At 42.9% G+C, this 13,211-nt stretch overlaps 1 protein-coding gene across 2 annotated transcripts in view; it reads left to right on the top strand.

The window, feature by feature from the left end:
* Positions 1-12,618, top strand: part of GNG4 (G protein subunit gamma 4) — a 50,020-nt gene extending 37,402 nt beyond the window's left edge. For both annotated transcript variants that reach the window (XM_037138494.2, XM_037138495.2), the window contains exon 4: positions 12,256-12,618. In XM_037138494.2, the coding sequence (XP_036994389.1) occupies positions 12,256-12,384 (129 nt within the window). In that variant the 3' untranslated portion in view covers positions 12,385-12,618. The remainder of the gene's footprint in view (positions 1-12,255) is intronic.
* Positions 12,619-13,211: the final 593 nt, after the last annotated feature.

The raw sequence follows: 13,211 nt of genomic DNA, 5'->3' as shown, positions 1-13,211 counted from the left end.
ACTGAAATTATATGGCACTTGTCTTCCTCTGACTGATTTATTTCACTTAGCATAGTGTTCTCCAGACCCATCCATGCTGTCGGAAAAGATAAGGTTTCATTTTCACAGCCATGTAGTATTCCATTTTGTGAATGTACCACAGCTTTTTAATTCACTCATCTCCTGATGGGCACTTGGGCTGCTTCCAAATCTAAGCTATTGTAAATAATGCTGAAGTGAGCATAGAGGTGCATATATTCTTTCAAATTAGTGTTTTGGGTTTCTTAGGATATAATCCCAGAATTGGAAATGCGGGGTCAAAAGGCAGTTCCACTTTTAATTTTTTAAGAGAGCTCCATAATATTTTCCACAGGAGCTGCACCAGTCTGCACTCCTGCCAACAGTCAGTGAAGTTCCCTTCTCTCCACATCCCCCCCAACACTTGTTGTTTTTTGACGTATTGATGGTAGCCATTCAGACAGGTGTGAGGTGATATCTCATTGTGATTTTAATTTGCATTTCTTTGATGATTAGTGACGTTGAGCATTTTTTCATGTGTCTATCAGCTAACTGTCCTCTTCAGAGGTGTCTACTCAGGTTCTTTGCCCATTTTTTAATTGGATTCTTTGTCTTGCTCGTGTTGAGTTATAAAAGTTCTTTATATGTTTTGGAAATCAACCTCTTATCAGGTATATCACTAATGAATATGTTTTCCCATTCAAAGGGTTGTCTTTTCATTTTGATGATGGTTTCTTTTCCTGTGCAGAAGCTTTTTAGTTTGATGTAGTCCCATTTTGTGTATTTTTTCTTTTATTTTCCTTTCTCTAGGAGACATATTGGCAAAAACAGTGCTGCAAGAGATGTCTGAGATTTCACTGCCTATGTTTTCCTCTAGGATTTTTATGGTTTCATAACTTATATTAAGTCTTTTATCCATTTTGAGTGTATTCTTGTATAAGGTGTAAATTGGTGGTCTAGTTTAATTTTTTGCATGTACCTGTCCCATTTTCTGAGCACCATTTATTGAAGAGACTATCCTTACGCCATTGTATGCTCTTGCCTCCTTTGTCAAATACTAACTGACCATGTAGGCGTGGTATGATTTCTGGGCTCTCTGTTCTGTTCCACTGATCTATACGCTTGTTCTTAATGCCAGTACCAGGCTGTTTTGATTACACTGGCCTTGCAGAGTAGTCTGATACCAGGTACTGTGGTCCCTGCAACTTTGTTCTTCTTTCTCTAGATTGCTGAGGCCATTCGGGGTCTTTTTAGTTCCATATAAATTTTTGGAATATTTGTTCTAGATCCATAAAATATGCCATTGATATTTTAATAGGAATTATGTGAAATCTATGGATTGCTTTGGGTAGTAAGGACATGTTAATGATGTTAATTACTCCAATTCATGAACACAGTATGTACTTTTGTTAATTTGTATCTTCAATTTCTTTATTCAGTGTCCTATGGTTTTCTAAGTACAGGTCTTTTACATCCTCGGTTAAATTTATTTCTAGGTGCCTTATCTTTTTTTGTTGTTGTAACAGTAAATGGTATTGTTTTCTTTGTTTCTCTTTCTCTTAGTTCATTATTGGTGTATTGATATGCCACTAATTTCTGAATATTAATTTTGTATCCTGCTACTTTGCTGAATTCATTTACTAGCTTTAGAAGATTTTGGTGGAGTCTTTAGGATTTTCTATGTCATCTGCAAATAATGACAATTTTACTTCCTCTATTCTATTTTGGATACTTTTTGTTTCTTCTTCTTGTCTGATTGCTGTGGCTAGGACGTCCAGTGCTATCTTGAATAAGAGTGGTCAAAGTGGACATTCCTGTCTTGTTCCTGACCTTAAGGGAAATGCTTTTAGCTTTTGCCCATTGAGTATGATGTTGGCTGTAGATTGTCATATATAGCCTTTATTATGTGAAATTGGATCTCTATTCACACTTTTCTGAAAGTGTTTATCATAATGGGTGCTGGATTTTATCAAATGTTTTTTTCTACATCTATTATAATAAGCATGATTTCCTTCATTTTCTTTATGTGGTATATCATATTTATTGATTTATGGATACTGAACCAACCTTGCACCTCTGGCATAAAGCTTTTTGATCATGGTGTTTGATGGTGTTAATGTATTTCAGGATCCAGTTTGCAAATATTTTGTTGAGTATTTCAGCATCTATGTTCATCAGTGATACCAGCCTATAATTTTCTTTCCTTATAGTGTCTTTATCTGGTTTTGCAATCAGGATAACACTGGCCATGTAAAATGAACTTAGGAGTGTTCCCCCTCTTGAATTTGTTGGAATAGTTTGTATAGGATAGGTGTTAGTTCTTCTTTGAATGTCTGAAAGATTCACCCATGAAGCCTTTCGGTCCAGGACTTTTATTTGTTCGGAGTTGTTTGTTTGTTTTTTTAAACCCCACACAAAGATTTTTTTGGTTGCTTTTTTAGAGAGAAAGAGGAAGGGAGATAAACATTGAAGCAAGAGAGAAGCGTTGATTAGCCTCCTGTACACACCCTGACTGGGGATTCTACACTTCTGAAACGGGGATTGTACTCCCCTGGACTGGGGTTAAACCCACAACCTGGGTATTTGCCTGACTTGGAACCAAACCTACAACCTTTCATTTATGGGGCAACACTCCAACCAACTGAGCCACCCTGGCCAGGGTAATGTTGGGAGTTCTTTTGATTACTGATTCAATTTCACTATTTGTAATCTGGCTATTCAGATTCTCTGATTCTTCTTGATTTAATTTGGGAAGATAGTGTGTTTCCAGGAATTTATGCAGTTCTTCCAGATTGTCCAATTGTTAGCATTGAGTTGTTTATAATATTTTCTTACACTCCTTTGTGTTTCTGTGGAGTCAGTTGCTACTTCTCTTTCATTTCTGATTGTATTTATTTGGTTCCTTTCCTTCTTTCTTCATGAGTTTGGTTAAAGGTTTGTCAGTCTTGTTCATCTTTTCAAAAGAACAGCTCTTGGTTTCATTGATTTTTTTGTGTTGTTTCTTTACACTCTTTAATTTCTTTCTGCTCTGATCTTTATTATTTCCTTCCTTCTACTCACTTGAGGCTTTGGTTTTTTCCAGTCTCTGTAAGTGTAAAGTTAGATCATTTATTTGAGTTTTTTCTTGTTTACTGAGGTTTCCTGAGGCTGTAATGCTATGAATTTCCTTCTTGAAACTGCTTTCACTGTGTCTCATAGATTTGAGGGTGTTGTGTTTGCATTTACATTTGTTTCAAGGTAAGTTTTCATTTTATTTCTTTTTCTCATTGTTAACCCATTCATTGTCAATAGCATAGTATTTAGCCTCTGTGACTTTGTGTGTTTTTCAGGGTTTTTTTTTTTCCTGTAGTTGATTTCCAGTTTAACCCTATTATGGTCAGAGAAGATGTGAAGAAGAAGAAGAAATGATTTCAGTCTTCTTAAATTTATTGAGACTTGTTTTGTGTCTAACATGTGTTCTATCCTAGAAAATGTTCCATGTGCACTTGAAAAGTATGTATATTCTACTGCTTTGGAGTGAAATGCTCTGGAGATAACCAGTTTAATCCATCTGATCTAGTGTGTCATTTAAGGCTAGTGTTTCCCTGTTGACTTTTTTGTCTAGAAGATCTATCCATTGATGTCAATGGGGTGTTAAAATTCCCTACTATAACTGCTGATCTTTCCTTTTGTGTCCATCAAGATATGCTTTATATATATTTAGCTGATTCTCTGTTTGGTGTGTTAAATGTTTACAAGGGTTATATCATCTTGTTGGATTGATCTTTTTAGCATTATGTAATGTCTTTCTTTGTTTCTTGCTATAACCTTTGTTTTGAAGTATATTTTGTCTGATGTAAGTATTGTTACCCCAGTGGGGTTTTTTTTTTCATTTCCATTTACGTGAAATATCTTTTTCCATCTGTTTACCTTCAGTCTGTGTGTATCTTTTGATTTGAGGTGTGTGTCTGGTAGACACACAGTGTAGATACACTGTAGACAGTGTATATATGGGTCTTGTTTTCTTATTCTTTCTGCTACCCTATGTCCTTCAGTTGGAGCATTTAAGTCATTTACACTTAGAATACTTATTGATAGGTATGTATTTATTGCCATTTTATTCTTTATAACTTGTTTGTCTGTTTTGTTTTTTCTTTTTTCTTCTTCATCTTAAAGAAGAATCTTTAACATTTCTTGTAATACTTACTTAGTGATAATGAACTCTGCCTCTGCTTATCTGGGAAGATCCTTATTTCTCTTTCAACTTTAAATGATAGCCTTCCTGGGTGAAGTAGTCTTTTTTGTTTGTTAAATATATTTTATTGATTATGCATTACAGTTGTCCCATTTCCCTGCTGTATTGCCCTCTGCCCTGCACACCCCCTCCCACCAGCATCTCCCCAACCCTTAGTTCATGTCCATGGGTCATACATAGAAGTTCTTTGGCTTCTACATTTCCTATACTATTCTTAACCTCCCCTTGTCTATTTTGTACCTACCATTTATGCTACTTATTCTCTATACTTTTCCCCCCATTCCCCCCTCCCCTGCCCTGCTGATAACCCTCCATGTGATCTCCATTTTGGTGAATCTGTTCTTGTTCTGGTTGTTTGCTTAGTTTGTTTTTGGTTTTGTTTTCACATCCAGTTGTTGATAGTTGTGAGTTTGTTTCCATTTTACTGTTTCTAATTTTTATCTCCTTTTCTCAGACAAGTCCCTTACATTTCAAATAATAAATGTTTGGTGATGATGAATTTCTTTAACTTGATCTTATCTGGGAAGCACTTTGTCTGCCCTTCCATTCTAAATGATAGCTTTGCTGGATAGAGTCATCTTGGATGTAGGTCCTTGCCTTTCATGACTTCAAATACTTCTTTCCAGCCCCTTCTTGCCTGCAAGGTTTCTTTTGAGAAATCAGCTGAGAGTCTTATGGAACTCCTTTGTACATAACTCTCTCCTTTTCTCTTGCTGCTTTTAAGATTCTCTCCATATCTTAAATCTTGGGTAATGTAATTATGATGTGCCTTGGTGTGTGTTTCCTTGGGTCCAGCTTCTCTGGGACTCTCTGAGCTTCCTAGACTTACTGGAAGTCTATTTCCTTTGCCAGATTGGAGAGGTTCTCCTTCATTATTTTTTCAAATAAATTTTCAATTTCTTGGTCTTTCTCTTTTCCTTCTGGCACCCCTATGATTTGGATGTTGGAACTTTTAAAGTTGTCCTGGAGGTTCCTAAGCCTCTCCTCATGTTTTTGAATTCTTGTTTCTTCATTTTGTTCTTGTTGAATGTTTATTTATTCCTTCTGCTCCAAACCATTGATTTGAGTTGGTGCCCTGTACATTTTCCTTCATTTCATTTTTCATAACCATCACTTTTTCCTCTATTTTGCAACTGTATTCAACCAATTCTGTGAGCATCCTGATTACCAGTGTTTTTAACTGTGCATCTGATAGGTTGGCTATCTCTTTGTTGCTTAGTTTTATTTTTTCTGGAGCTTTGATCTATTCTTTCATTTGGGCCATTTTTTTTCTCCACATGCCTGTTAACAGAGTAGGGGGTGGAGCCCTAGGTATTCACCAGGGTGGAGCAACCCACATTCCTATATGTGGTGGAGGGGTCTGAGAAGGAACAATGTAGCTGGTTCAGCTCTCTGCCAGTTTTCAGTCACTTCAGCCACTACCCACAAGCAAATTGGGCCTTTCTGGAGCTGGTTCCCTGATGGATGGGTCTATGTTCGTTTAGGACCCTGTGGGTCTCTCCAATGAACTCTCCTGTGAGTCTGGGAGTTTCTCCTATCACCACTACCCCCACAAGTTTCTTCACTCAGAGATTTTGAGGCTTTATTTCCCCGCACTAGAACCCTGGGTTGTGTGGTCTGTCTCGCTCCCCAGTTGTTCCTCCCAGTTTATCTGCCTGCAAATGTGGGACCACCGGCCCCACCAGCCACCGCCTTGCTCACCCTGGTCCTCCAGCTGGCCTTGCAGTGAGTCCTCTTCACCCCACTGCCGGTCTCCACTCCTCCTGCTGGCCTAGATGAATGTTTCTTCTTTAGTGTCATGGTTTTCAGACTTCCATACGGTTTGATTTTTCTGTCCATTCTGGTTGTTATTGTTTTTTAATTTGTTGTTGGCCTTCTTTTTGTTGGGCGAGGAAGCACAGTGTATCTACCTACATCGAAGTCCTCTCCACCTCTGGGTAAAGTAGTGATTGTAGGTTCTTTCGTTCCATCAGTTTGAATATTCCATGCCAATTTTCTTCTGGCCTGAAATGTTTCTGTTGAGAAATCAGCCAACAGTCTTAGAGGAGCTCCTTTATATATAACTAATTGCTTCTCTCGTTACTTTTAGGATTCCCTCTTTGTCTTTAATCTTTGCCATTTTAATTATATTGTGTCTTGGTGTGAGCCTTTTTGAGTTCATCTTGTTTATGACTCTGTACTTCTTGAACTTCTGTATCTTTTTCTTTCACCAGGTTAGGGAAATTTTCAGTCATTTTTTCAAATAGGTTCTTGATCCCTTGCTTTCTCTCTTCTCCTTCTGGTACCCCTATGATGTAGATGTTGTTACACTTCATGTTGTCCCCAGGGTCCTTTAAACTCTCCTAATATTTTTAATATTCACACGAGGACATGTTTTATTAATTTTAGATAGAGAGGAAAGGAGATAGAAAGAGACATCAATGTGAGAGGAAAACATTGATTGGTTGCCAAGTGGGGATTGAACCTGCAACCCAGGCATGTGCCCTAACCAAGTATCAAACCCTCAGACTTTTGGTGTACAGGACAATACTCTACACAACCAAGGCACTCAGCCAGGGCAAATGTCTTCATTTTTAAGGTTTGTTGTTGTTGTTGTTTTTGTTTGCTACTCTTTTTGGTGTTTTCTGCTCCTTTGTTTTCTTCTCCTTTGATTCTGCCCTCACCTCTCCAGGTAAGGTCACCTGGAGCCCAGAGGGTGAATTCCTGTGAGGGGGAGGCATCAGTCAGGTTCATGGGAAAGTGGGTGGAATGGCCCCCACCCCAAAGCTACACCACTCAATTGCTGACCCCCCCCAAGTCTGCCCAGGCTCTGCACCCCAGTCCAGGCAGCTGACTCCTCAGCAGGTGGTAAGTGCTGCATGGTGGAGTGATTGCTTTCCCGTGGGCTGATGGTGTAGGGAGGGGAGTGCTCCACTCAAGGAAGAATGTCACCTGAGGTGCTGAAGAGGCATTCAGCACAGGAATGCTCGTGGCTGTTCTCTCAGCTCTCTCCCCAGAGCCACAAACCCCAGTCTCTTCTCATATAACTCCCGTCCACTCCACCCTCTTTGCGCCAGAGCCCAGGGCGAGTGGCTATGAATGCAGTTTAGTGCATTGGCCCTTTATGAGACAGCCTATGTCTTTAGGAGGCCCCTGCCCTCCTCGGCAGACAATTCCCAGTGATTTTCACAGCCAGATGTTATGTGGGTGCCTCTTCCCAGCTCTGGTGCTCTGGGCTGGGGAACCCAGCATTGGGTTGAGACCCCACACTCCTGAGGGGGAAACTTTGCAGCTGAGATATCTCTCCAGAACCTCAGCCGCACCCCTATGGGAGTGGGGTCAGCCCTTTCTGCATCTCTGCCCTTCCTACCAGTCTCAGTATGGCTTTATCTGTAAATCCTTGGTCATAAGACTTACACTCAGAGGAGGTGCATGTAACATCCACCTAGTCTGCCACCTTGTTTGTTCTTGCTGGTTCTTCTCAACATCTTTTTTCTTGGAAATTTTAACAGTTCAGTAGTGAGGAGAGGAGGCAGGGATGCTCTGGGCAATGTGGAACAGAGGACTTCAGGTAAAGCAGACTCGAGATTTGGTGAGACAGTCTACACAGTAAGGAACTTTTATATTTCCAACCAGGCTAAAAATTTTTTAAGTGTGGATCATCTGTTTTGTTCAAAAATAGCAGATGTTTTACAGGATTTGGCACTGTCTGCAACCCATACTTTACATATGTTGAAGGAAACATTTAATTGTAAAAGTCAACCTAGGGCTGATTCAGAAAAACCCTTCCACTGAACCTAAGAGCAGGTTTAGGTGAATTCATGCCCAGACCCCAAGCGTGTGTAAGGAGGTCGCCTTTCATTATAAGGACATGAAGATGCTCACTACAAGTATTTATCCGTTCAGATCACAGTTCAACAAACTTTAGGGATTATGCAAGACACTTCGATTATACAGGAATAAAGGGACACTATGAAATAAAAGGGCTGAAGGCTAAGGGAAAGTTCTCTGGCTCTGACCAGTGTGGCTCAGTTAGTTGGAGCATCATCCCATAACCAAAAGTTTGCATGTTTGATTCCTGGTCAGGGAACACACCTAGATTATGGATTCAATCCCTGGTCTGGGAATATATGATCCCTGGTCTGGGCACATACAGGAGGCAACCAACTGATGCTTCTGTCTTGCATCAGTGTTTTTCTGTCTCCCTCCCTTTCTCTATAAAAGCAATGAAAAAAAAAACCCTCGGGTAAGGAATAAAGAAAAAGAAAAACTCCCTTAATTCCTCTGTTCTAAAATGACTTCCTTGCTCTTAGGTCATTCTTTATGCCTTAATAATCTGAGTGCACCTAGGAAATCAATATTGCATGGAAGCAACTTTTAAACTGGGCACTTGTGACCTCATTATATATTCGTTCGTGTGATATAGGACTCTACTTGAGTGTGGTTGTAAGTAAGCAGATGCATCCATGACCCTAAAACAACAACAGGAGGTGATCTAAGAACAGTTGCTTTTCTTGAAAGAGAAACTGCAGCATCAGGTACAGTGTCACCTTTGGAAGTGACTGAAACCCCACATTAGACCTGTGTCAAACCAGCAAGGCCAGACACTAACAGCAAAGTTGTCAGGGGTTGCAGACACGGGGCTGCGAGGGAGGCAGACATGCTGATGTGAGATGGGGATATGACCCAGCCCCTCTCCCCTCCACCTGCTGTCCCCAGAGCCCCGTTTTTGAGCCCCCTCCTCCTGTGTTTGGGCCTTAGTGAAGTGTCCCCTGGCCAGTACTCTTGGGAAATCAAATGAGTCAGATCCACCCACATAGACCTGACAAGTATCCGAACTAGTAAACTGATGAAGGGGAAGAAAGCTCTCATTATAATTTAGCTAGTCAACTTCAGACCAGTGGATCGTGCTGGTAAAAGATAAACTGAGGCACACTAAAATTATTCTGCAAGAGTTTATCAGAGCATGCATTGGCTGGAACCAGGCAGCACAAAATGGCTAAAAATGCCCCACTGACGTGAGCAGGGGCAAGGTTTCTACAGAGGAGTGGTGGAAGCAAAGCAGAGAAATTACCTTATTGGTTAGAGTCCACGTGGTTACCTTATTTAGGGAAGCCCAGTTGGCTGTTTGTGATTGGTTGTTCCTCAGTTTCCCTTTGTCAGGTCCCAGGGCAGGCAGTGGCTTGAGTTCCAGTTAGCTCATGTGGGCCGCCATGCATTAGAGCCACCTCGGTCTGATGACCTCCTTGTTTAGAGGTTTTGACAGCATGTGGGTCACAGCCAGGGGAGAAGAGTCTTGGAGGTGACACTGGCCAGGGTGTGGGGGAGAGGAAGAAGATCCCAGCTGAAGAATTTATATGGGAGGGTTTCCTGTGCCAGACTCCATGGAATGACCTAAGAAACTTTAGGTGCAAGACTTGCCTTCTGGCCGTGTGAGTTCCCCGGGCGCGGGCCTCTGAGGAGAGAGGGTGCCAGCCCGCCTGGCAGATGAGAACCTTTCCACACGCGGGAGCTCTGGTTTTCATGATGAACTGATCAGGTGCCACAGAAGCCCAGATTCTGCGGGCAGGCTGTTGTCCGTCTAGGTCTGACCTCTCTCCTGCTGGTGATGTACCTTCAGCACATTTCATAACTTTTGTGCCTCAGTGTCCTCATCTGGAAAGAGGCTTCCAGAGTGTTACTTGGAAGAGCTGAATGAGTCATTCACATGATGGTGCAGCCAGCACAGTGCCTGGCTCGTCAAGACCCTCGGTAGCTGTCAGCCATTGTTTGTACTGATGGTTGTATGTGGCTGTCCCCTAAACTTGTGGAATATGGGTCACATGCAGGAAGGGACCAACTCTTAGCCAGAAAATAGTGTTCGGGGGTCCAGGGCCTGCAGACTTGCCTCTGGATAAAGAGCACAGGTTTTCCAAGGTGATTGCCCTGGTGCGGGACTGGGCATAACCATCAGACACCACGTCTCCTTGCCAATGGTGGGCACACAGTGGCGAGCAACTGCTCTTTGTGTGACAATGCCAATCACTGTAGTAACTCTATAACATTTGAGTCTTCTCATTTAGACATTCTAGAGGGCAAAAACCTTGCCCTATTCTTTCCCCTATATTCTCTCAATATATACTTCCTGGATGACAAACAAGGTTTGTAGAGAATTCAGAATAAACGGAAGCACATCCAAAAAATGAAATAGATGGAAACAGTGAAGACTAGAGAAGGGATGGTGGGCAGACGAAGCCTTCCTCAACAAGGCATCTGGAAGAGGTCACTGAGGTCAGGGACACAGGCCCATGGGTCTTGGAGAAGGAAGGTGCAGTTCTGACACCATCAGCCTGTCGTGTCTGCTGGCCTGGGCAGCCACCAATGGTGCCACTAGTGGAAGTCAGAGGTCGTCCTAATCTGGTGGCCATGAGGAGGCATGGCAAGCACCTGGGGCTGGAGAGGAGGGAGGCCGTGACTGAGGCCATGGGGACAGCGCTGGCTTTGTTTTGGAGGTGGCAGTGAGTGTGCTCCACGCAGGGCGCAGCCTCCCGGGTTCCCCGACCACTCACTGCAGCTCTCACTGCCATTTCCACTCTCTTGTGTGCCCACCATAGCTGTGTGAGCCTCCGGGTCACTCCTCTGGTCCCTACAGGTGTGTCCTGCCCTGGGAGAGTTCGCATGGGTGTCCTGTAAGACTCAGGGTGAGGGGCTGGTTCCGAGGTGTCATATGTCAAACACTCCCACTGTACCCAACACCATTTACTCAGGATCTAAAATACTGCCCATGGAGTGATTAGAGGTAAAATTGTAGACTTTTAGAGTTAAAGCGACCCTTGAGATATCTAATGCTCCTGAATTTTACAGATGAGGAAACTGAAGCTTAGAGAGGGTGAGTTACTTACCCAAGATCACACAGCCAGCTTAGGGCCACAGAGGAAACTGGAAGTCTGATGTCCATTGTACCGCTTACTCCATTCCACGTTCCCAACAAATGCAGACTTTGTCAAGGTTTAGGTTGACTCACCAGCTCAATTTTCAGTGGTTTTACTTGAGGGGAAAACTTGTTACACATCTCTACTGCAGTTATTTGTAGGAGTGCAGCTGCTGGAAACCAGAATTTCTGTAAAATTTTGGAAGATGGACCATTAAAAAACCCAGAGGGAATGCATTGGCTTGTATGTACTGAATGAAGGCTGTACATGGTTTTGTTAATTTCTGGGGTGTTCTTGTCATTCTTGAGAAGATTTAGGTGTCTCTGAATGCACTGTCATACACTGCCCGAGCCTCCAACATGTTGGCCATGGAACTTGGTGGCAGGATGGCTCCTGCACAGGCCATCTGCCGGCAAAGCAGTGAGTGGTAACATCACCTGCCTTGTAGCACACGTTTTGTGCCCTACCCTCTCCCACCCAGCTCCTCCTCTGGGCTCCTGCACTGCAGCTCAGGGGCTTCGTCAGTGCACAGGCACCACGTGTCTGTCCACGGCCTTCAGGCAAGCCTGGAAGGAGGGGTGTGGGGACAGAGCTTTCTGCTCGGGGAATGGCCCTCTCAAGCTGAATATTGTGCCTGTGCCATGTAGCTTACGTATCTGTGTTATATATGCATTGTGCTTATAATGTGTATTGTACTATAATGGTCATGCAAATGGGTTACAGTAAGACAATTAATAATAATAATAATAACAATAATAATAATTTTAAAAGCAGTCACACTGGCTTGGCCAGGGCCAGCACTCTGCTTCATTCATCTAGAAACAGTCTTGGAGAGTGACTGTGGGCTGCTGGCCTGCAGCCCCCACTCGTCACTCCCCAGAGAGGAGAACAGGGATGTCCCAACCCTCCAGCCGGCTCCAGGTCCTCCAGGTGGTGGTGTCCTGCCATCTGGAACAGCGTCTTTTTTCCTTCAAGGCAGGTGTCTCCTCAGGTTTACACAAAGCCTCCCTCCAGGCTGAGCATGGTCTTGCTGTTGGCCACACCCACAGCACCGTCTGTCCTCCCGCGTGCCCACTCTCCACATGGTCACTTGGAACCAGCCCGTCACCCTGAGCCTGTGCTGTGTCCCCGCAGGTATCCCAGGCCGCCGCAGACCTCATGGCCTACTGTGAGGCCCACATCCGGGAGGACCCTCTCATCGTCCCTGTGCCCGCATCGGAGAACCCGTTCCGGGAAAAGAAGTTCTTCTGCACCATCCTCTGACTCTGTCTACGGCGAGGCTCCTCCTTTTCCAGAATGCCCCGTGGGGACCCGCATGTGCATAGCTTTAGGGAACCCCGCCTGTCCCTGCCTGTCCCTGCCCAGCCACGATCGCATGAGTCGGTCTCATCTGCCCCTTGGTTTTCTTCATTACACTAATTTCACTTTTTCTTTTCATTTTCAAGGTATTTTCATTATTGGCAAAGAAAATAGACATTTTTGTAGTTAAATAACAAATGTGCTAAATAAAAATAAATATGGATTTCAGGGCTTAAATTTTTAAACATCAGTTCCCAAGTTTAAATACATCCAGTTAATACATTTCAGTGGATAATTTATTGAAAAGCTATACCCCAAAATCCCCATTCCCAATAATTCAGCATCAAATAAGAGCACTTTGACCAACTGAAATACATGAGTAAAACTTTCACCTCCTCTCCTGGAGAAAACAGTTTGGGAAGGCCTCTGTTCCTGCTTTTCCATCATCCTGTTAAAAAGGAAACAGCCACCCTGGCCAGGTAGCTCAGTTGCTTGGAGTGTCATCCCCATTCACCAAGGTTGCAGGTTTGAGCCCTAGTCCAGGTACATACAAGAAGCAACCAATGAGTGTATCAATGAGTAGAACAACAAATCAACGTTTTCCCCTCTCTCTCCACCCCTCACACGTCTTCTCTCTCTCTCTAAAATCAATCAATAAAAAGTTTTTTAGAGAAAAGAAACCACCCACAGCATCAACAGGTTGTTTCTTAAACCTCTCCTGAGGACATGTTTATTGATTTTAGAGAGAGAGAAACAAAGTGAGAAAGGAACACCAAAGTGAGAGAGAAACA

The sequence above is a fragment of the Artibeus jamaicensis genome, unplaced genomic scaffold (genome assembly GCF_021234435.1).
Source record: "Artibeus jamaicensis isolate MK-2021 breed Jamaican fruit bat unplaced genomic scaffold, CSHL_Jam_final contig_473, whole genome shotgun sequence".
Lineage (NCBI taxonomy): Eukaryota > Metazoa > Chordata > Mammalia > Chiroptera > Phyllostomidae > Artibeus > Artibeus jamaicensis.
The sequence above is the reverse complement of the archived record's forward strand: the minus strand, read 5'-3'. Positions and strand labels throughout refer to the sequence as shown.